Source organism: Cetorhinus maximus, chromosome 36, assembly GCF_964194155.1.
Source record: "Cetorhinus maximus chromosome 36, sCetMax3.hap1.1, whole genome shotgun sequence".
NCBI lineage: Eukaryota > Metazoa > Chordata > Chondrichthyes > Lamniformes > Cetorhinidae > Cetorhinus > Cetorhinus maximus.
The window spans coordinates 4,585,310-4,604,734 of NC_135914.1; the positions used below are offsets into that span (position 1 = coordinate 4,585,310).

Consider the following 19,425-nt stretch of genomic DNA (forward strand, 5'->3'; position numbering starts at 1 on the left):
GTCAGGCTTGTGGAGGGGGGACTCGAACCCGATACCCACCACCACGCAGGGGCGCCTCTTGACAGCTGAGGGTCTGGAGGAGGCTTTTATTTTGAAAGGGCCCTTTTGTGTGGAATGTTAGGCTCAGTTGATAGATCTTGCAATCCTCCCCCCCCCCCCCCACCAGCCAGCTCCTTCCCCACCCCCCCCCCTTCCCTTTGCCACCCAAGCAGGAACGGACAGCTGTATGCTAATGCGCAGCAGCAACAATGCAAGGCCAATCTGGTGAGGCCTGCCTTTGGTAAAGTGACAAGAGGCGTCCAGCTGACTTCGCCTACACCTGCTGTCTGGCTTTTTTTTTCTCTCTCTCTCTGTGTGTTTCGGCAAAGTTTCCTTAACCTCTTCTGAAAAGCCACATCACCCACCCCGTCCCATCCCATTTTATTTTTAAACGGCGTCGGACGTTGCCAGGCCTGCGCGAGCGTGGAGCCGAGAGAGCTTTGCCCCCTGGGAGGATTCCCTCTTTGTCTCTCGCGCCCCCCCCCACGCTCCGCGCGCTCTGTCTTTTTGGAAAAAAACCGCCGCTCCGCACGTGGGGGGGGCGGTTTTTATGGCGGGACTTGGTGCAGCAGGTGAAGGTTCAGCCAGGGGTCAAAGGGTTTGCCTGCCATTCAGGGGCAGCTTCCCCACCCCCCCCCCCCCAGCCCCGGATCCTAGGCCCTCCCTTCGTCGTTTTAAACATCGTCTTTAGTTTAGGACGTGCCTTAGACGAGGAAGTCGCCGTGTTTACAGGTGACTCCCGTTTTTACACACACACACAGACCGGTCGATTTCCACGTATTAAAAAACGTGAAGGGGACCCGGGGGAGGGTGTGGAGGTCGAAGGTCAGCCATGAAGGGCGGAGCAGGTGTGAGGGGCCGAATGGCCGCCTACCGCACCCTATGATCTTCTGTTCTTGCGGGAAAGGCCAGTGGGGCGAGGGAAAGTTCGGCATGGCTGATAACCGTTCCCATGGGTAGGAGGATCGAGGATGAGAGGGCCCAACAGAGTTAGCCCGCTTGTTATCCAGCGCGTCCCTTGGAAAGTGCAGGAGGGGGGAAATCAGCGATGCCACCACAGTCAAATAGCCGGCCAATACCCTTCTGTGCATTAAAATTTGAAACGCTTAAAAACTCTCGTACTTGTTTGCAAATCCCTCCATGGCCTCAACCCCCTCCCTATCTCTGTAACCTCCTCCAGCCCCTACACCCCCTCCCTATCTCTGTAACCTCCTCCAGCCCCTACACCCCTCCCTATCTCTGTAACCCCCTACACCCCTCCCTATCTCTGTAACCTCCTCCAGCCCCTACACCCCTCCCTATCTCTGTAACCTCCTCCAGCCCCTACACCCCTCCCTATCTCTGTAACCCCCTACACCCCTCCCTATCTCTGTAACCTCCTCCAGCCCCTACACCCCTCCCTATCTCTGTAACCTCCTCCAGCCCCTACACCCCTCCCTGTCTCTGTAACCTCCTCCAGCTCCTACACCCCTCCCTATCTCTGTAACCTCCTCCAGCCCCTACACCCCTCCCTATCTCTGTAACTCCCTCCAGTCCCTACACCCCTCCCTATCTCTGTAACCCCCTCCAGTCCCTACACCCCTCCCTATCTCTGTAACCTCCTCCAGCTCCTACACCCCTCCCTATCTCTGTAACCTCCTCCAGCCCCTACACCCCTCCCTATCTCTGTAACCTCCTCCAGCCCCTAGACCCCTCCCTGTCTCTGTAACCTCCTCCAGCTCCTACACCCCTCCCTATCCTTGTAACCTCCTCCAGACCCTACACCCCTCCCTATCTCTGTAACCTCCCCAACCCCTACACCCCTCCCTATATATGTAACCTCCTCCAGCCCATACACCCCTCCCTATCTCTGTAACCTCCTCCAGCCCCTACACCCCTCTCTATCTCTGTAACCTCCTCCAGCCCCTACACCCCTCCCTATCTCTGTAACCTCCTCCAGCCCCTACACCCCTCCCTATCTCTGTAACCTCCTCCAGCCCCTACACCCCTCCCTATCTCTGTAACCTCCTCCACTCCCCTACACCCCCTCCCTATCTCTGTAACCGCCTCCAGCCCCTACACCCCCTCCCTATCTCTGTAACCTCCTCCAGCCCTTACACCCCTCCCTATCTCTGTAACCTCCTCCAGCCCCTACACCCCCTCCCTATCTCTGTAACCTCCTCCAGCCCCTACACCCCTCCCTATCTCTGTAACCTCCTCCAGCCCCTACACCCCTCCCTATCTCTGTAACCTCCTCCAGCTCCTACACTCCCTTCCTATCTCTGTAACCTCCTCCAGCCCCTACACCCCTCCCTATCTCTGTAACCTCCACCAGCCCCTACACCCCCTCCCTATCTCTGTAACCTCCTCCAGCCCCTACACCCCTCCCTATCTCTGTAACCTCCTCCAGCCCCTACACCCCTCCCTATCTCTGTAACCTCCACCAGCCCCTACACCCCCTCCCTATCTCTGTAACCTCCTCCAGCCCCTACACCCCTCCCTATCTCTGTAACCTCCTCCAGCCCCTACACCCCTCCCTATCTCTGTAACCTCCTCCAGAACCTACAACCCTCCCTATCTCTCTAACCACCTCCAGCCCCTACATCCCTCCCTATCTCTGTAACCTCCTCCAGCTCCTACATCCCTCCCTATCTCTGTAACCACCTCCAGCCCCTACATCCCTCCCTATCTCTGTAACCCCCTCCAGCCCCTCCCTATCTCTGTAACCCCCTCCAGCCCCTCCCTATCTCTGTAACCTCCTCCAGCCCCTGCACCCCTCCCTATCTCTGTAACCTCCTCCAGCCCCTACCACCCTCCCTATCTCTGTAACCTCCCCCAGCCCCGACACCCCTCCCTATCTCTGTAACCTCCTCCGGTCCCTACAACCCTCCGAGATCTCTGCGCTCCCTCAATTCCAGCCTTTCCCCGATTCCCCATCGCTCCACCATTGGCGGCCGTGCCTTCAGCTGCCTGGGGGGCCCTGAGCTCTGGAATTCCCTCCCAAACCTCTCCGCCTCTCTCTCTCTCTCTCCCTCCTTTAAGAGGCTCCTTAAAACTGACCTCTTTGCCCGAGCTTTTTGTTGCCTTCCCCTAATGTGTCCTCATGTAGCTCGGGGTCAAATTCGGTCTGATGACGCTCCCGTGAAGCACCCTGAGGGACTTTTTTGCCACCTTGAAGGTGCATAGGAATGCAAGCGGGGTTCCCGTTTGAATATTTAGCGTTGAAGCTGGGCTCAGGGGGAGCTCAGCTAGCATGATCAAGAAGCTCGATGGTAAAAGCACCGAGGTAGCAGTCAGCACACGCAAGGCCCTTGCCCTCTGCGGGAGTTCACACCTTGAGGAAAGGCGTGAAGCAAATGTCCGAGAGAGGGAGAGAGAGAGTGAGTGAGTGAGAGAAAAGGAGGTGTGTGGGCGGGTGGTGGGTGCAAAGAATGTTTTAAAGTTCTAGCTCCACACCCAGGTCTCAAAAGAACAAGACTCCCATCTGACCTGAATTCGGGAAGCTGAGGGGTCCTCCGGAGCGAGGCATTTAAAAATGGCCACAAGGTTCAACGGGGTAGATAAGGAGGTGGCGTCAGGACCCCCGTGTACAATATCCGTTTCCTTATTTAAGGAAAGGTGTAAATGCGTTGGAAGCAGTTCGGGGAAGGGTTGCAGAGATTCACCAGGAATGGGAGGGCTGTCTGATGAGGAAGGGTTGGACAGGTTAGGCTTGTATCCACTGGAGTTTAGAAGAGTAAGAGGCGACTTGATTTGACCCGTTAAGATCCTTAAGGGGTCTTGACAGGGTGGGATGTGGAGAGGATGTTTCCTCTTGTGGGAGAATCTAGAACGAGGGGGGGGGTCACTGTTTAAAATAAGGGCTCGCCCATTTGAGCAGAATTTTTTTCTCTCCGAGGGTCGTGAGTCTTTGGAACTCTCTTCCTCAAAAGGCGGTGGAAGGCAGAGTCTTTGAATATCTTTAAGGCGGAGCTGGATAGATTATTTGTAAGCAAAGGGGTGAAAGGTTATGGGGTGGGGGGATCATCGTGAGGGGGAGGGAATATTTGACAGGGCAGCGAAAGAGCTGGCTGGGGGAAATCCTGCCCCCCCCCACCCCCACCCCCGCCCGCCAGCTCCGGTTTGAGTTCAGGTTAAAAGATCCACCCCGGGTCTGGCTGAACCCGCGCAGAAACGGGCTGGAGGGGCTGAACGGCCTCCGCCTGGTCCCAGAGAGCCAGCAGCAGCAGCCGTGGCCGCTTTCCTCCTGGGAAATAAAAAACGTCTTTTCCCGGCTGGCGTTTAGCGGATCGGCGGGCCCGAGGGTGGGCTTTTTTTTTAAGTCGGGCTTCATCCTGGAATGATCCTCTTCACGGGGCGATGGAGGAATCTGGTGTTCCGGCTTCCCAGAAATAGTTTCAGTGGGGGAGGGATTTGTAACCGAGGGATTTTAATTGAATTTCTGCAGCCAGCCATCATTGGGGGCGTGATGAGCCGTAGCTGTGCGGCCACTATTAGGACACACAGTCCCTTCTTGCAAAGTCACTGGGAGAAATGTGATGTAAATTCTCTCTCCCTCTTAAGGATTACAGAGGATATATGGCACAGAAACAGGTCATTCGGCCCCTCTAGCTCCGTGCTGGTGTTTAAGATCCACACGAGCTTCCTCCCACCCCCACCCCCACCCCCCCTCTTCATCTCACCCCATCAACATCTCCTCCTATTCCTTTCTCCCTCATGTGTTTATCCAGCTTCCCCTGTAAATGTATCTCTGCTATTCGCCTCGACCACTCCCCGTGGGAGCGAGTCCCACATTCTCCCCACTCTCTGGGTTAAAGAAGTTTCTCCTGAATTCCCCCATTGGATTTATTAGTGACTGTCTTATATCGATGGCCCCCCGCTAGTTCTGGCCTCCCCCTGCAAGAGGAAACATTCTCCCTGTATCCACCCGATCGAAATCTTTTGGCATTTTAAAGACCTCGATCAGGTAGGTCACCCACTTGCTCTTCGTTTTACAAGAGAAAGGTGCCCCAGCCTGTCGATCCTTTCCTGATGTGTATCGCCACACATCTCTGGTGTCATCCCTGCAGATTTCCATACCCTCTCCCGTGTCTCTATCTCCTTTATACAATATGGCAGCCAGAACTGCGCGCGATGTGGTCTAACTGAGGTTCGATTCGGGTCTAACATAACGTGCCGGCTTTTCAAATCTATCCCTTTGGAAATAAAATCTAGCCTTGGGTTTGCTTTTTTTCTTATGGTCTCGCTCACCCTGTGGTGCAATTTTTGAGTGACTGACATATTTGGCTCCCCGCCACCCCTCCCACACTTTGTCGTGAGTCTTGTGTGGCATGGAATTTACATTAGTCGGGTGCAAGGGCCAAAAGAGTGCTGGGGTCTGGGCTAAGGCCATATTGTGCTGGCTTGGACTCACCGAAATGCCACTGACAGACACTGGCGCCATCTGGTGCACATGGTTCAAACTAACAACTGGACTGCAAGCCCTGCTTGCCTGACTCTCGAAATAGTCGTGCAAGGAGTTTCTTAAACATGTACAGCGCCTTTACAGCCAACAAAGTGCTTTTTTTTAAAAAGTGCGGTTACTGTTGTAATGTAGAAAACGCAGCGGCCAATTTACGCACAGCGAGATCCCACAAACAGCAATAGGATAATGACTAGAACGTCCGCTTTTTTTTTAAGTGATGTTGGTTGAGGGATAAATATTAAGCCCCAGGACACCGGGGAGAATTCCCTCCCCTGCTCTTCTTCATAATAACAGGATCTTTTGCACTCACCTGAGAAAGGGCAGGTGGAACCTGTGTCGAAAGACTCATTGGAAGATAGTGTCTGTGAGAGCGCAGCACTCCCATCAATACTGACACCAGGAGTGTAGGCTCAAGTCTCTGGAGTGGGGTTTGAATGCATCACCTTCTGCCCCTCCGACAGTGTGGAGCTACCTCAGTACTGATCGTCCAACAGTGCAGCACTTCCTCAGCACTGACCCTCCAACAGTGTGGGCTCCCTCAGTACTGACCCTCCGACAGCGTGGTGCTCCTTCGGCAGGCACCGGGAGTGTCAGACTGGTATTTTTGCTCAAGTCTCTGGAGTGGGACTTGAACCCGCAGCCTTCTTGTCTCAGAAGCGAAAGAAAGAGAGAGCGCTACCCCTCACTGAGCCTCAGCGGGCATCACACACATACTCGAGTTGCTGTAGATCCAATATCTTGATGCCCTGTCTAACTGTGTCCTTGATTTGCTTTCCCCGCAGGTCGCCACTCATCGGGACGACACGACCAATGTCCATTCCAATCTCTCGGGCTTGCCCAGCGTTGTGTCTGCAGCTCTCGCTGCGGCGGGGCTGAACCACCAGGCCCAGGATGTGTGTCGAGGTAGGGCTTTCTCTTGCATGTTACCGAGAGCGCCAGTACAGAAATGCCCCCAAAATGTGACCGTGTGTAGCGGCGCTGCAAGGTGCAATCTCGCCGTGTTAGCTACCAATAGTGAAATTGCTCCCGTGTGAAGAAATGTGGCGAATATCTAAAGCACAATACTTCAGCAAGAGCTCGCTCCTTGATACAGCGCCTCAGCGTTTGGGAGATGGTGGACTAGTGGTAATCCAGAGGACCAGCACGAGGGGCAAGGGGTTCAAATCCCACCACGGGCAGCTGGTGGAACTTAAATTCAATGAATAAAATCTGGAATTGGAAGCCAATCTCAGTCATGGTGACCGTGACAACTATCATCAATTGTCGTAAAAACCCCATCTGGTTCACTAATGCTCCCTCTAGGGAAGGAAATCTGCCGTCCTTACCCGGTCTGGCCTACATGTGACTCCAGACCCACAGCCATGTGGTTGACTCTTCAACTGCCCCTCTGACATGGCCGAGCAAGGCCACTCGGTTCAAGGGTGCAATTTGGGGTTGGCAACAAATGCTGGTCTTGCCAGCGACACTCACATCCCATGAAAGAATAAAGAGGGAAAAAAAGGATGTCCCAGAATGTTTTGTGAATAATCAATTGAATTGACAGCACTGGGACAGGCCATTTGGCCCCTCTTCTCCATGCTGGTTGTAGTGCTCCACATGAGCCTTCTTGCACATCTCCTCATCTCACCCCATCAACATATCCTTCTATTCCTTTCTCTCTCATGTGTTTATAAAGCTTCCCCCTTCAGCGTGATACTGCTACCTGCCTTGACCACTCCCTGTGGGAGCGAGACCCACATTCTCCCCGCTCTCAGGGTAAAGAAGTTTCTCCTGATTTCCCCATTGGATTTATTAGAACCATAGAACACTACAGCACAGAAAACAGGCCATTAGTGACTGTCTTATATTGATGGCCCCCTAGTTCTGGTCTCTCCACCCCACGAGTGGAAAAATCTTCTCCAGGTCGACCCTATCGAAACCCTTCCAGAATTTTAAAGACCTCTGTTAGGTCACCCCCCTTAGCTTTCTCTTTTCTAGAGAAAAGAGCCCCGGCCTGTTCAATCTTTCCAGATAGTTATTAGAAGGTTTACTAGACCAATACCAGGAACGGGCGGGTTGTCTTGTGAGGAAAGGTTGGGCAGGCTGGGTTTGTATCCGCTGGAGTTTAGAAGAGTAAGAGGTGACTTGATTGAAACATATAAGATCCTGAGGGGTCTTAACAGAGTGGATGAGGAAAGAACGTTTCCTCTTGTGGGAGAATCTAGAACTAGGGGGGTCACTGTTTAAAAATAAAGAATCACCCATTTAAGACAGAGATGGTGAGAATCTTTTTCTCTGAGGGTTGAGTCTTTGGAACTCTTCCTTAAAAGGCAGTGGAAGCAGAGTCTTTGAATATCCTTAAGGCAGAGCTAGATAGAGTCTTCATAAGCAAGGATGTGAAAGGTTATCAGGGAGTAGGCAAGAATGTGGAGTTGAGGTTACAATCAGATGAGCCATGATCTTACTGAATGGCGGAGCAGGCTCAAGGGGCCTACTCCTGCTCCTAATTCATATGTTGGTGTAACCTCTCAGTATAACCTTTCAGCTGTGTAGAACCTTGGTTAGGCCACACTTGGAATATTACGTGCAATTCTGGTCGCCACATTACGAGAAGGATATGGAGGCGTTGGAGAGGGTGCAGAGGAGGTTTACTAGGATGCTGCCTGGTCTGGAGGTTATTAGCTATGAGGAGAGGTTGGAGAAACTCAGATTGTTCTCACTAGAGCGATGGAGATTGAGGGGCGACTTGATAGAAGTTTACAAAATTATGAGTGGCATGGACAGAGTAGATAGTCAGAAGCTTTTTCCCAGGGTGGAAGAGTCAATTACTAGGGGACATAGATTTAAGGTGAGAGGAGAAAACCATAGAGGAGATGTGCGGGGCAAGTTTTTTACGCAGGGGGTAGTGAGTGTCTGGAATTCGCTGCCAGAGGAGGTGGTGGAAGCAGGTACGATAGTGGTGTTTAAGAGGCACCTTGACAAATACACGAATAGGATGGGAATAGAGGGATACGGACCCCGGAAGTGCAAAATGTTTTAGTTGACAGGCAATATGATCGGCGCAGGCTTGGAGGGCCGAAGGGCCTGTTCCTGTGCTGTACTTTTCTTTGTTCTTTGTTCTGGTATTGTCCTTGATTTTGTGATGCAGCCACATTTGTGCGCAGCAAGATCGCAGGACCATCTAATGCGATGAAGGGTGATTTGATCCGTCTCCTGGTGACGGTCGATGAAGGGATAGTGTTGACCCGGATAGTGAGAGAACTTCTTTGAACAGTGCTGCGCTTTTACATACAGCTCAACGGGCAGGTTGAGCCTCGGTTGAACGCCTCAACCGAAAGGCGGCGCCTCTAACAGTGCAGCACTCCCCCAGTATCAGCACTGGGAGCGTCAATGGTTTATTGGGCTCCAGTCCCTGGAGTGGGGCTTGGCAAACCTTCAAACTTCAGAGGTGAAAATGCTGTCCGCCGAGCTGTAGGGTGACCACTTCAAACGCTGGCATTGAGTCGGGTTTACAAACAGTCGCTTTGGCAGTACAGAACTTGAGTATTGCTGTAAAAGAGACACGCTGTCTAAGCTTTTTGGCCTGCACTCATCAGGGCAGATTCACAAGAATACCAAATCTCAAAGGGAACAACAATTTATACTGCACGAGAAAAGGAACACGCCCAGGCATTGCGCGTTTTCTGAATTAAACAAAAGCTTTGTGGGGGGGACAATAGTTCCCCGGTGCATTATCCGAGGCAACGCCTTGATCCATCTGTCGGCTTGCCAACCAATCAGCACCCTTTTCTCATGCAGTATAAATCGTTGCTTCCTTTGAAATTTGTCATTCTTGCATCTGTCCTGATGAGCGCTGGACCGAAAAGCTTTGATGGCACGTCTCTTTTCTTCAGCAATGCTCAGTCTGGTTTTCCGAGTGATTGATTGATTGATTGTGCTAACCCCCCCCCCCACCCTGTCTCTGCTTATTTCGGCAGCTTTCACCTCAGGGGCGCAGGCGCTTTCCTCCTCCCTCTCCACAGAACCCAAAGCAGACGACAAAGAGAAAGAAAACAGCCTCAGCTCCCAGCTGGAGGACGACTTGTCTGAGGACGATGAAGCCAACGATCCCAGGAAAGATAAGCTGGGGCGCAGCAGATCAAGGTACATTCCTAGGTTACCCGGGAAATGGCCAGTCAGCAAGACAAAGCCTCTTCTCCGTTTCAATCTGAAGTCCACCGCACCCTCCGTCGCGCTCGTTTTCCTACGTCCGGAAAGACACGTAACTGCCCTGAACCCATTCGCACTGTTTTCAGAGGCTTTGCCCTGATATCTTATAGGAAACGGAAACAGGCCATTCAGCCCCTCGAGCCTGTTCTGCCATTTCATTAGATCGTGGCTGAGCTGTATCTTAACTCCATCCACCTGCCTTGATTCCACAACCCTTAATCCCCTCACACAAGAATCTCCGCATCTCGGTTTAGGCGCTTTTTTTAATTGACCCCTCGACCCCGACAGCTTTTTAGTGGTCATTAAGGGAGTTCCAGATTTCCACTCCCCTTTGTGTGAAGAAGTGCTTTCTGACACCACATCTGAACGGCCTGACTCTTATTTTAAGGCTCTGCCCCCTTGTTCTGGACTCCCCCGCCACCACCAGAGGAAATAGTTTCTCTCTATCGACCCGATCGAATCCCTTTAGTCATAAGCACTCGATTAGGTCACCTCTGAATTTACGAAACTCAAGGGAACACAAGCTGTCTTTTTAGTCAGATGCCTTTTTTATGGGCAACTGAACTTAGCAACAGGAGGTCAATGTGTAGGAATTAGAAAGTAATTTAAAATAGAATACAGAATGCCAGCACAGAAACAGGCCATTCGATCCCCTCTGCTCCGTGCTGGTGTTTATGCCCCAAACGAGCCTCCTCCCAGCCCCCTCTTCATCTCACCCCCATCAACATATCCCTCTATTCCTTTCTCCCTCGTGTGTTTATCCAGCTTCCCCTCCCCCACCCCTTCAATGCATCTCTGCGATTCACCTCGACCACTCCCCGTGAGAGTGAGTCCCACATTTTCCCTGCTCCCCGTGGGAGCGAGTCCCACATTCTCCCCGCTCCCCGTGGGAGCGAGTCCCACATTCTCCCCGCTCCCCGTGGGAGCGAGTCCCACATTCTCCCCGCTCCCCGTGGGAGCGAGTCCCACATTCTCCCCGCTCCCCGTGGGAGCGAGTCCCACATTCTCCCAGCTCCCCGTGGGAGCGAGTCCCACATTCTCCCCGCTCCCCGTGGGAGCGAGTCCCACATTCTCCCCGCTCCCCGTGGGAGCGAGTCCCACATTCTCCCCGCTCCCCGTGGGAGCGAGTCCCACATTCTCCCCGCTCCCCGTGGGAGCGAGTCCCACATTCTCCCCGCTCCCCGTGGGAGCGAGTCCCACATTCTCCCCGCTCCCCGTGGGAGCGAGTCCCACATTCTCCCCGCTCCCCGCGGGAGCGAGTCCCACATTCTCCCCGCTCCCCGCGGGAGCGAGTCCCATATTCTCCCCGCTCCCCGCGGGTAAAGAAGTTTCTCCTGAATTCCCCATTGCGTTTATTAGCGATTATCGCATATTGATGGCCCCCTGTGTTGGAATCTTTTTAATATTACTCAGGTGCGCTAGGTGCACCCAAATAGAAAAATGAAATAAATGCTAAAAGCCTTTTGAACTCGCAGAGGTGTTTATAGGGAGTTAGTTTAGTGTCAGGTTATGGGTTCAAGTCTCACTCCAGGAGTCCAGAACAAGGGGGATGAACCTTAAAATGAGAGCCAGGCCGTTCAGGGGTGATGTGGGGAAGCACCTCTTCACACGAAGGGGAGTGGAAATCTGGAACTCTCTCCCCCCCAAAAAGGCCGTGGATGCTGAGGGTCAAGTCTTGAAATTGTTAGATTTTTGTGAGGTAAGGGTGTAAGAACTGTGGTAGGGCATTGGTTACAGTTCGGTAGGTTTGAAGAAGTCTTCATAGTCATACGTAGGTTAACTGTAAGTCTTTATTGACGCTTAGAACTATTTGCATAGCTAGGAGCTGTCTCCATGCTTGCTGGTACACACGGCTCTGTCCAACACTTGACTGATCCTGGGTGCGGGTCATGTGCTCTCTTACTTCACTGTGTGGACAGCACTGTACTCAGTCCCACATTAACCCTATATGAGCCAGACCCTTATACTACAAGAACATTGGACACAAGAGCAGGAGGAGGCCGTTCGGCCCCTCGAGCCTGCTCTACCGTTCAATACGATCACGGCCGATCTTCTACCTGAACTCTGCTTTCCCACCCTATCCCTCGATTCCCTTAGTACCCAAAAATCTCTCGATCTCGGTCTTGGATCTACTCCACGGTGAGGATCCAGAGGGGTCAGACAATCCCACAGATTCACCAGCCTCCGAGTGAAGAAATTTCTCCTCATCTCCGTCCAAAATGGCCAACCCCTTATCCTGATTCTAGACTCTTCCATCAGGGGGAAGCAGCAGCAGCCTCTCCGCTGTCATCTGCCCTATCTTATATGTTCCAATGAGGTCACCTAAACTCCAGAGAATATCGGCCCAATCTGCTCAATCTCTCCTCTTTGGGCGGGCCCAGGAATCAATCCAGCGAACATTTGTTGCCCTCCCTCTAAGGTAAGTATCATGGATAGTGGATTAAAAGCGGGTGAATGGAGTTGAGGAGCAGGTTGGACGTGGTCTAACTGAACGGCAGAGCAGCCTGAGTGGCCTGTTGGCAGTGTCCGTGAAAAACACCTCCCCCATAGTCCAGGGGCGCACCGACCACCCGCAATTTGTTTCCCTTCTGTCACATAAAAGCTTGACATCCGTTTCACCGCCCCGACGAGGCAAAACACACCAAGGAACAGGTCGCAGAATCTTGCGGCATGAAAGGAGGCCATTCGGACCATCGTGCCCGCGCCAGCTCTTTGGAAAGCGCTGCCTACCCGCGCGCCCCCCCACCCCCGCAAAGGGAAGTTGAGGGTAAAATGAAAAGCTTGACGCCGTACCTGCCTTCCGCTCGTTCCAGCAACCACGAGGACGACGACCTGAATCCGGAGCAGAAAGCCGAGCGGGAGAAGGACCGGAGGATGGCGAACAACGCGCGCGAGCGCCTGCGGGTCCGGGACATCAACGAGGCCTTCAAGGAGCTGGGGCGGATGTGCCAGCTGCACATGAAGAACGACAAGCCACAGACGAAGCTCCTGATCCTCCACCAGGCTGTCTCCGTCATCCTGGGGCTGGAACAACAAGTCAGAGGTCAGTTGGCAAAGCTTATGACTTAAAAAGCTTTTTAAGTGGCGCCGTGGCGGTAATACCGCTGGACTAGTAATCCCAGAGGCCCAGGCTGATGCTCTGGGGGCACGGGTTCAAATCCCCCCCACGGCAGCTGGTGGAATTTAAATTCAATTAATAAAATCTGGAGTAAAAAGCTAATCTCTGTAATCATGAGCATGACAACTATCATCGATTGTTGTAAAAACCCCATCTGGTTCACTAATGCTCCCTTTAGGGGAGGGAAATCTGCCGTCCTTACCCGGTCTGGCCTACACGTGACTCCAGGCCCACAGCCCACGTGGTCGACTCTTAACTGCCCCCTCTGAAATGGCCGAGCGAGGCCACTCAGTTCAAGGGGCCATTAGAGATGGGCGACAGATGCTGGCCTTGCCCGCGATGCCCACATCCTGTGAAAGAATAGAGAAAGAAATGGATGCGAGCATAGATGGCAGGGCCAGTATTTATTTACCATTCATAATTCCCCTCGGTTAGATGGTGGTGAGCCACTGGGGTGACTTGCCGGGCTCTTTGGGTGTGGAGTCACATGTAGGCCAGACCGGGTAAGGATGGCAGATTTCCTTCCCTAAAGGGGCATTAGTGAACCCAATGGGGTTTTTAATGACAGTTATGATCATTATTAATGAAACTCGCTCTTTATTCCAGATTTGTCAACTCGCTGAATTTAAATTTCCCCAACTACCGTGGTGGGATTTGAACCCATCCATGTCTCTGGAGCGTTAGTCTGGCCCTCTAGATTACGAGTCCAGTAACATAACCATTTTGAGTGGTCTCGCTCGGCCATTTTCAGAGGGGCAGTTAAGGGTCAACCACGTGGCTGTGGGTCTGGAGTCACATGTAGGGTCAGACCGGGTAAGGACGGCAGATTTCCCTTCCCTAAAGGGGGCATTAGTGAACGAGGTGGGTTTTTACAACAATCGGTGATAGTTGTCATGGTCACCGGTACCAAGACTAGTTTTCAATTCCAGATTTATTAATCGAGTTTAAATTCCACCAGCTGCTGGAGTGGAGTGGGGGTGGTGGGTAGTGCTATTGTGCATTAAATGGGATTTGAACCCATGTCCCCAGAGCATTAGCCTGTGCCCCTGGATTACTAGTCCACTGTCTCCCACTGAAGAACGAATAAATCCTAAGAACGAATATAAAAATAAGGGGGTGGGACAATCAGACTGTGACCTTGGATGGGGTGTAGGAACGGAGTCAACCAGGGGTACTCCGTTCTGACTGCTGTAGATTGAACTCTTACCACCTCTGTATGTGGGGTCGTCAGGGGCAGACAGGGCGAGGCTTACCTGTGAAGCCCCCGAGGTTGAATGTTCCTGCAGCTGCTTAGGACTCTTTAGGGATGCGAAGCAAGATCCCTTGGAAATGAATGCGTGTGCTTTCAGGAGATGGGAGGGTAGGAGGAGGGAGTGATGAAAAGCAGCACACAACCTCTCCAAAAACAGTTCGGTATGGGGGTCGGGCAAGACGTTAAAACTTGGGAGGGGGGGGGAAAGTCTAGAACCCGACCCCAGCCTGGCCAGTTCCGGGTTTAACAGTGGGTGGGGAGCGCAGGCAGCCAATCCCAGGAGGCAACTTGGCCAATCGAGTATTTTACCGTATATACGTGAATAATAGTCAATCTCACATATAAGTTGACCCCTGACTTCTGCTCTCTTTTTGCCTCCCTCACAGAGAGGAATTTGAACCCGAAAGCGGCTTGCCTTAAGCGGAGGGAGGAGGAGAAGATTTCCAGTGTCGAGCCCACATCCGCACATCTGGTAGTTCATCAGGGAATTGGGGACTCTCCCAACCCCATGGGTCACATGTGAAGTAGGTAGCTCCCAGTCGGAACAGCGCCATTTTAAAGAGTTGTGAAGAAGTATTTGTAATGGGGAACGGCAAGAGTTTCTAAATTATCAGGAGGTGATCTGTGGGTAAGGCTGTAGTTTTGCCAGCCTTCACTCCCCAATGGATCAAATCGAGTGCAGGGGTGGGGGGAATGCTCCACTGGTTGGAGTCTTATCTAGCACAAAGGAAGGTGGTTGTGGCTGTTGGAGGACAACCATCTCAGCCCCCCGCCCATCGCTGCAGGAGTTCCTCCGGGTAGTGCCCTAGGCCCGATCGTCTTCAGCTGCTTCAACGCTGAGCTTTCTTCCATCAGTAAGATTGGAAGTGGGGATGTTCGCTGATGATCGCACAGCATGTTGAGTTCCGTTCACAACTCCTCAAACACTGAAGCAGTCCATGGCCCGCATGCAGCAAGACCCTGGAAAACATTCAGGCTTGGGCAGATGTGTAGCATGAATGTTACTTGCTACTTAAAAGTGCCAGGCAATGGCCATCTCCAAAAAAAGAGAGAATCTAACCATTCCCCTTTGACATTCAACGGAATTATCATCAGTGTGAATACCCCACCATCAACATCCTGGGGTGACCATTGACCAGAATTTTCTGTCACGATTTTGAGTCAAAATCCAGGAACTCCCTCCCTAACAGCACCGTGGGTGTACCTACACCACAGGGACTGCAGCGGTTTAAGAAGGCAGCTCACCCACCACCTTCTCAAGGGGCAAATAGGGATGGGAAATAAATGCTGGCCTAGCCAGCGATATCCACATCCCATGAATGAACAATAAAAAAAGAAACCGAACTGGACCAGCCATATAAATACTATAACAGAAACAAAAATACCTAGGAAAACTCAGCAGGTCTGGCAGCATCTGCGGAGAGGAACACAGTTAACGTTTCGAATCCGAATGACCCTTCAACAGAACTAAGTAAAAATAGAAGAGAGGTGTAATATAAGCTGGTTTAAGGGGGGGGTGGGACAAGTAGAGCTGGATAGAAGGCCAGTGATAGGTGGACATAACCAAAAGATGCCACAGACAAAAGGACAAAGAGGTGTTGAAGGTGGTGTTGAAGGTGGTGATATTATCTAAGGAATGTGCTAATTAAGGGTAGAACGAGCAAGGTACAGCTAGCCCTAGTGGGGGTGGGGTGGGGTGAAGGAATCGAGAAAGGCTAAAAGGTAGAGATAAAATAATGGATGGAAATACATTTAAAAATAATGGAAATGGGTGGGAAAAGAAAAATCTATATATATTATTGGAAAAGGGGGTGGGGGGGGAATCGGAAAGGGGGTGGGGATGGAGGAAAGAGTTCACGATCTAAAATTGTTGAACTCAATATTCAATCCGGAAGGCTTTAAAGTGCCTAGTCGGAAGATGAGGTAATACTATGGCTACCAGAGCAGGTTGGAGGCTGGGAATTCAACAGCGAGTAATTTACCTCCTGACAGCCCAAAGCCTGTCCATCATCTACAAGGCAAAAGTTAGGAGTGTGATGGAATACTCTCCACTTGCCTGGATGAGTGCAGCTCCAACCACACCATCCAGGACAAAGCAGTGAGCTTGATTGGCACCCCATCCACCACCTTCAACATTCACTCCCTCCACCACTGACGCACAGTAGCAGCAGTGTGTGTACCATCTACAAGATGCACTGCAGCGACTCGCCAAGGCTCCTTCGACAGCAACTTCCAAACCCACGACCTCTACCATCTAGAAGGACAAGGGCATCAGATGCATGGGAACACCATCACCTGGAAGTTCCCCTCCGAGCCACTCACCATCCTGACTTGGAAATATATCGGCCGTTCCTTCACTGTCGTTGGGCCAAAATCCTGGAACTCCCTCCCTAACAGCGCTGTGGGTGTACCTACACCACATGGTTCAAGAAGGCAGCTCACCACCGCCTTCTCAAGGGGAAATTAGGGATGGGCAATAAATGCTGGCCTAAGCATTACAGCTCGACATTCATTATTTCTTTGTTGAACCATAGTGGTTGGATTTAGTGTGCAATAACATGGCGCTCACGTGTTCTATGCTTCAGTAGCAGCTTAGCTTGGTGGTGGTATTCTAATTCCTGAGCCAGAAATTTGTGGTCCTCCCCAGGGCATTACAACCCCTCTTTGGAAAATGAGCTGAGGCCAGCCTGCTGGTTTGGGTGGGTGAGGAAGAATCCGTGTCAATTTGAGTGCCAGCCGTCGCTCAGTGGGTAGTGCTTACGCTACCACCCCCATCACCCCCCTCCACCCACCTTGAGTCACAAGGTCAAGCGTTCGCGCTCCCCCAGAACTTGAGCTCACAAATCAAGGCTGACGCTCCAGTGCAGTGCCGAGGGAGTGCTGTGCTGCCGGAGGTGCCGCCTTTCGGATCGATCGTTAAACCGAGGCTTTGCCTCCCTCCAAGGTGGATGTGAAAGATCCCACAGCTGCTATTGAGAAGAGAGCTGGGAGGGGGGGTGGGGTCTGGGGGGCCGGGGAGGTGGTGGAGGGTGTGAGTTGTCCCCAGTGTCATGGGCCCAATGCTTATCTCTCGACCAACAACGCATAAAAAACTAGATTTTCTGGTCACTGGTTTGTGGGATGTTGCTGTGTTCGAATTCGCTGCTGCGTTTCCTACATTACAACCGTGACTACACTTCAAAGAAAGTACTTTGTTGGCTGCCAAGCATTTAACGACATCCATTGGCTATAAAAACTGTAGCAATTCTTCACTCTCCTGAAGAGGGACCCCCCCCACCGCCCCACCCTCCGCAAATAACCCAGAGCAGGTACTGAATTGTCATTCATTGCTGCTGGCGTGACCTTGCTGTGGTGCAAGCTGACCACGTTTTCTACTGGCAAAAGGACACTTAAGCTACACTTAGGGTCATTCATTGGATTGTGAGGCATTTTGGGATGTTCTCAAGGACGCGGAAGGCGCAGTTCCTTCATCGTTGCCAAGCGGCGTGGTTTTTAGTTGCGTTGAAGCGTCTGACCCGCTAATCGTTCTTTCTTTCCCCCCCCCCCACCCCTTCCTTCTGTGCTCGCATTTCAGGGCCGGCGATCGTGGGTGGTCTTCATGAACTTGGTGGAGGGTTTTGGAGCCCCCTCCACTTTTTTGGCTGGATTTTGCATAAGATTCTGTTGGACCCGGACACCGATCTTCCGAGTTGAGGAAAAATCCCAGATTCAGTTTTGTGGACGTTTTGGTGGGAACCCGCGGCGGATCTCCAGGGATAAACATTTTTTTTTTTTGTTCCTCCTGCGTCCTGGAGAACTGCCCTCGTTACACCTTCCCGCCGGGGTTGGACATTTTCACCGTGCCTGCAGTCGGTCAAAGTTAATGGGCTGACGACTTGTTAGAAGAAACTTTTTTTTAAAAAAAAATTTATCTTTTCCACCGCTTGGTCAAAAAAAAAGAGAGTCTTCGTATTCCAAGTGTCTATAAATGTGTAAAAGAAAAAATGCATTCTTAACTCTCGGTTACAGCCTAGAGCTCATTGTCCTGGGAGGAGTTTGGGGGGGGGGGGCGGGGGGGGGGGAGAGGGGGTTGGTGGTACCTGTCCTTATACCGAAGGGCTAAGCCAAAGGGAAAACCAGGGTGGGGTGGGCGGGGTACAGAGGGACGAAGCAGGGTGGTAAAATACTGATGCTTTTTTTCCCTTATTCTGCCAGAATTGCACTCCCGGTTAGCCTTCTGAACATTGAGGTGATTGTGACCTTCTCCACCAGTGCCTGGTTGGGAGGGTGGGGTGGAACAAAGGGAGTGGGAAAGGGGTAGTGTGGACGGAGCAGCCTTTCGAGGTCGGAAGCAATGTTGCAAGGGGACTGAACTTTTTCTCTTAATAACGGCTACCCGACGTCAGTGGGGGCTTGACCCAGTCCGGGTGGGAAATGGAATCCCAGTTGACTCCAGGTCGGCAGCTTCCTTGAAAGGGGAGCTGGCTTGAGGCCCATTACACAGAACCAGATAGAAATTACAGCGCAGTTCCCCCAACGAAACCCAGGCTGGTGATTGTCCTCTGCACCAGTCCCAATCCCATCAGCCTGCCCTACTCCCATATACCTACACCCTTCGCAATCATTGCACCAGTCCTAATCCCTTCAACCTGTCCTGTTCCCATATACCTACACCCTCCACAATCATCACACCAGTCCTAATCCCTTCAGTCAGCCCTGTTCCCATATACCTACACCCTCCACAATCATCACACCAGTCCTAATCCCTTCAGTCAGCTCTGTTCCCATATACCTACACCCTCCACAACCATTGTACCAGTCCTAATCCCATCAGCCTGCCCTACTCCCATTTACCTACACCCTCCACAATCATCGCACCAGTCCTAATCCCATCAGTCAGCCCTGTTCCCATATACCTACACCCTCCACAATCATTGTACCAGTCCCAATCCCATCAGTCAGCCCTACTCCCATATACCTACACCCTCCACAATCATCGCACCAGTCCCAATCCCTTCAGTCAGCCCTGTTCCCATATACCTACACCCTCCATAATCATCACACCAGTCCTAATCCCATCAGTCAGCCCTGTTCCCATATACCTACACCCTCCACAATCATCACACCAGTCCTAATCCCTTCAACCTGCCCTGTTCCCATATACCATTACCACCGCCCCTCCCACCATCATCTGTCCAACTTATTCTTAAACATTGACACGTCAACAGGCATTCCGCAGGCCATGGTATTGACAAGAAAGTTTCTCCTGCGCTGTTGCTCCTGAAGCTCTTGCAGCGTAGCAGTGATCTGCCAAAAGGCAGTTCCTCTGCACCTTTCTCCACGTCTCCCGGTCTCACGCTTTCCCCTTCAGTTGCTGACAGGAGCCCTCCTGTTTTCGATTGCAAT

At 52.1% G+C, this 19,425-nt stretch overlaps 1 protein-coding gene across 1 annotated transcript; it reads left to right on the top strand.

Annotated features, from left to right (window-relative positions):
• The first annotated feature begins 3,271 nt into the window (after positions 1-3,271).
• LOC144672189 (transcription factor XE1.1-like) lies at positions 3,272-18,037 on the top strand. The gene is made up of 6 exons (XM_078534008.1): positions 3,272-3,304; positions 6,265-6,385; positions 9,439-9,604; positions 12,484-12,713; positions 14,427-14,564; positions 17,615-18,037. Exons 1-5 carry the CDS (start codon positions 3,272-3,274, stop codon positions 14,561-14,563), a joined length of 687 nt encoding a protein of 228 aa, XP_078390134.1. The 3' UTR covers position 14,564; positions 17,615-18,037.
• The last annotated feature ends 1,388 nt before the right edge of the window (positions 18,038-19,425 follow it).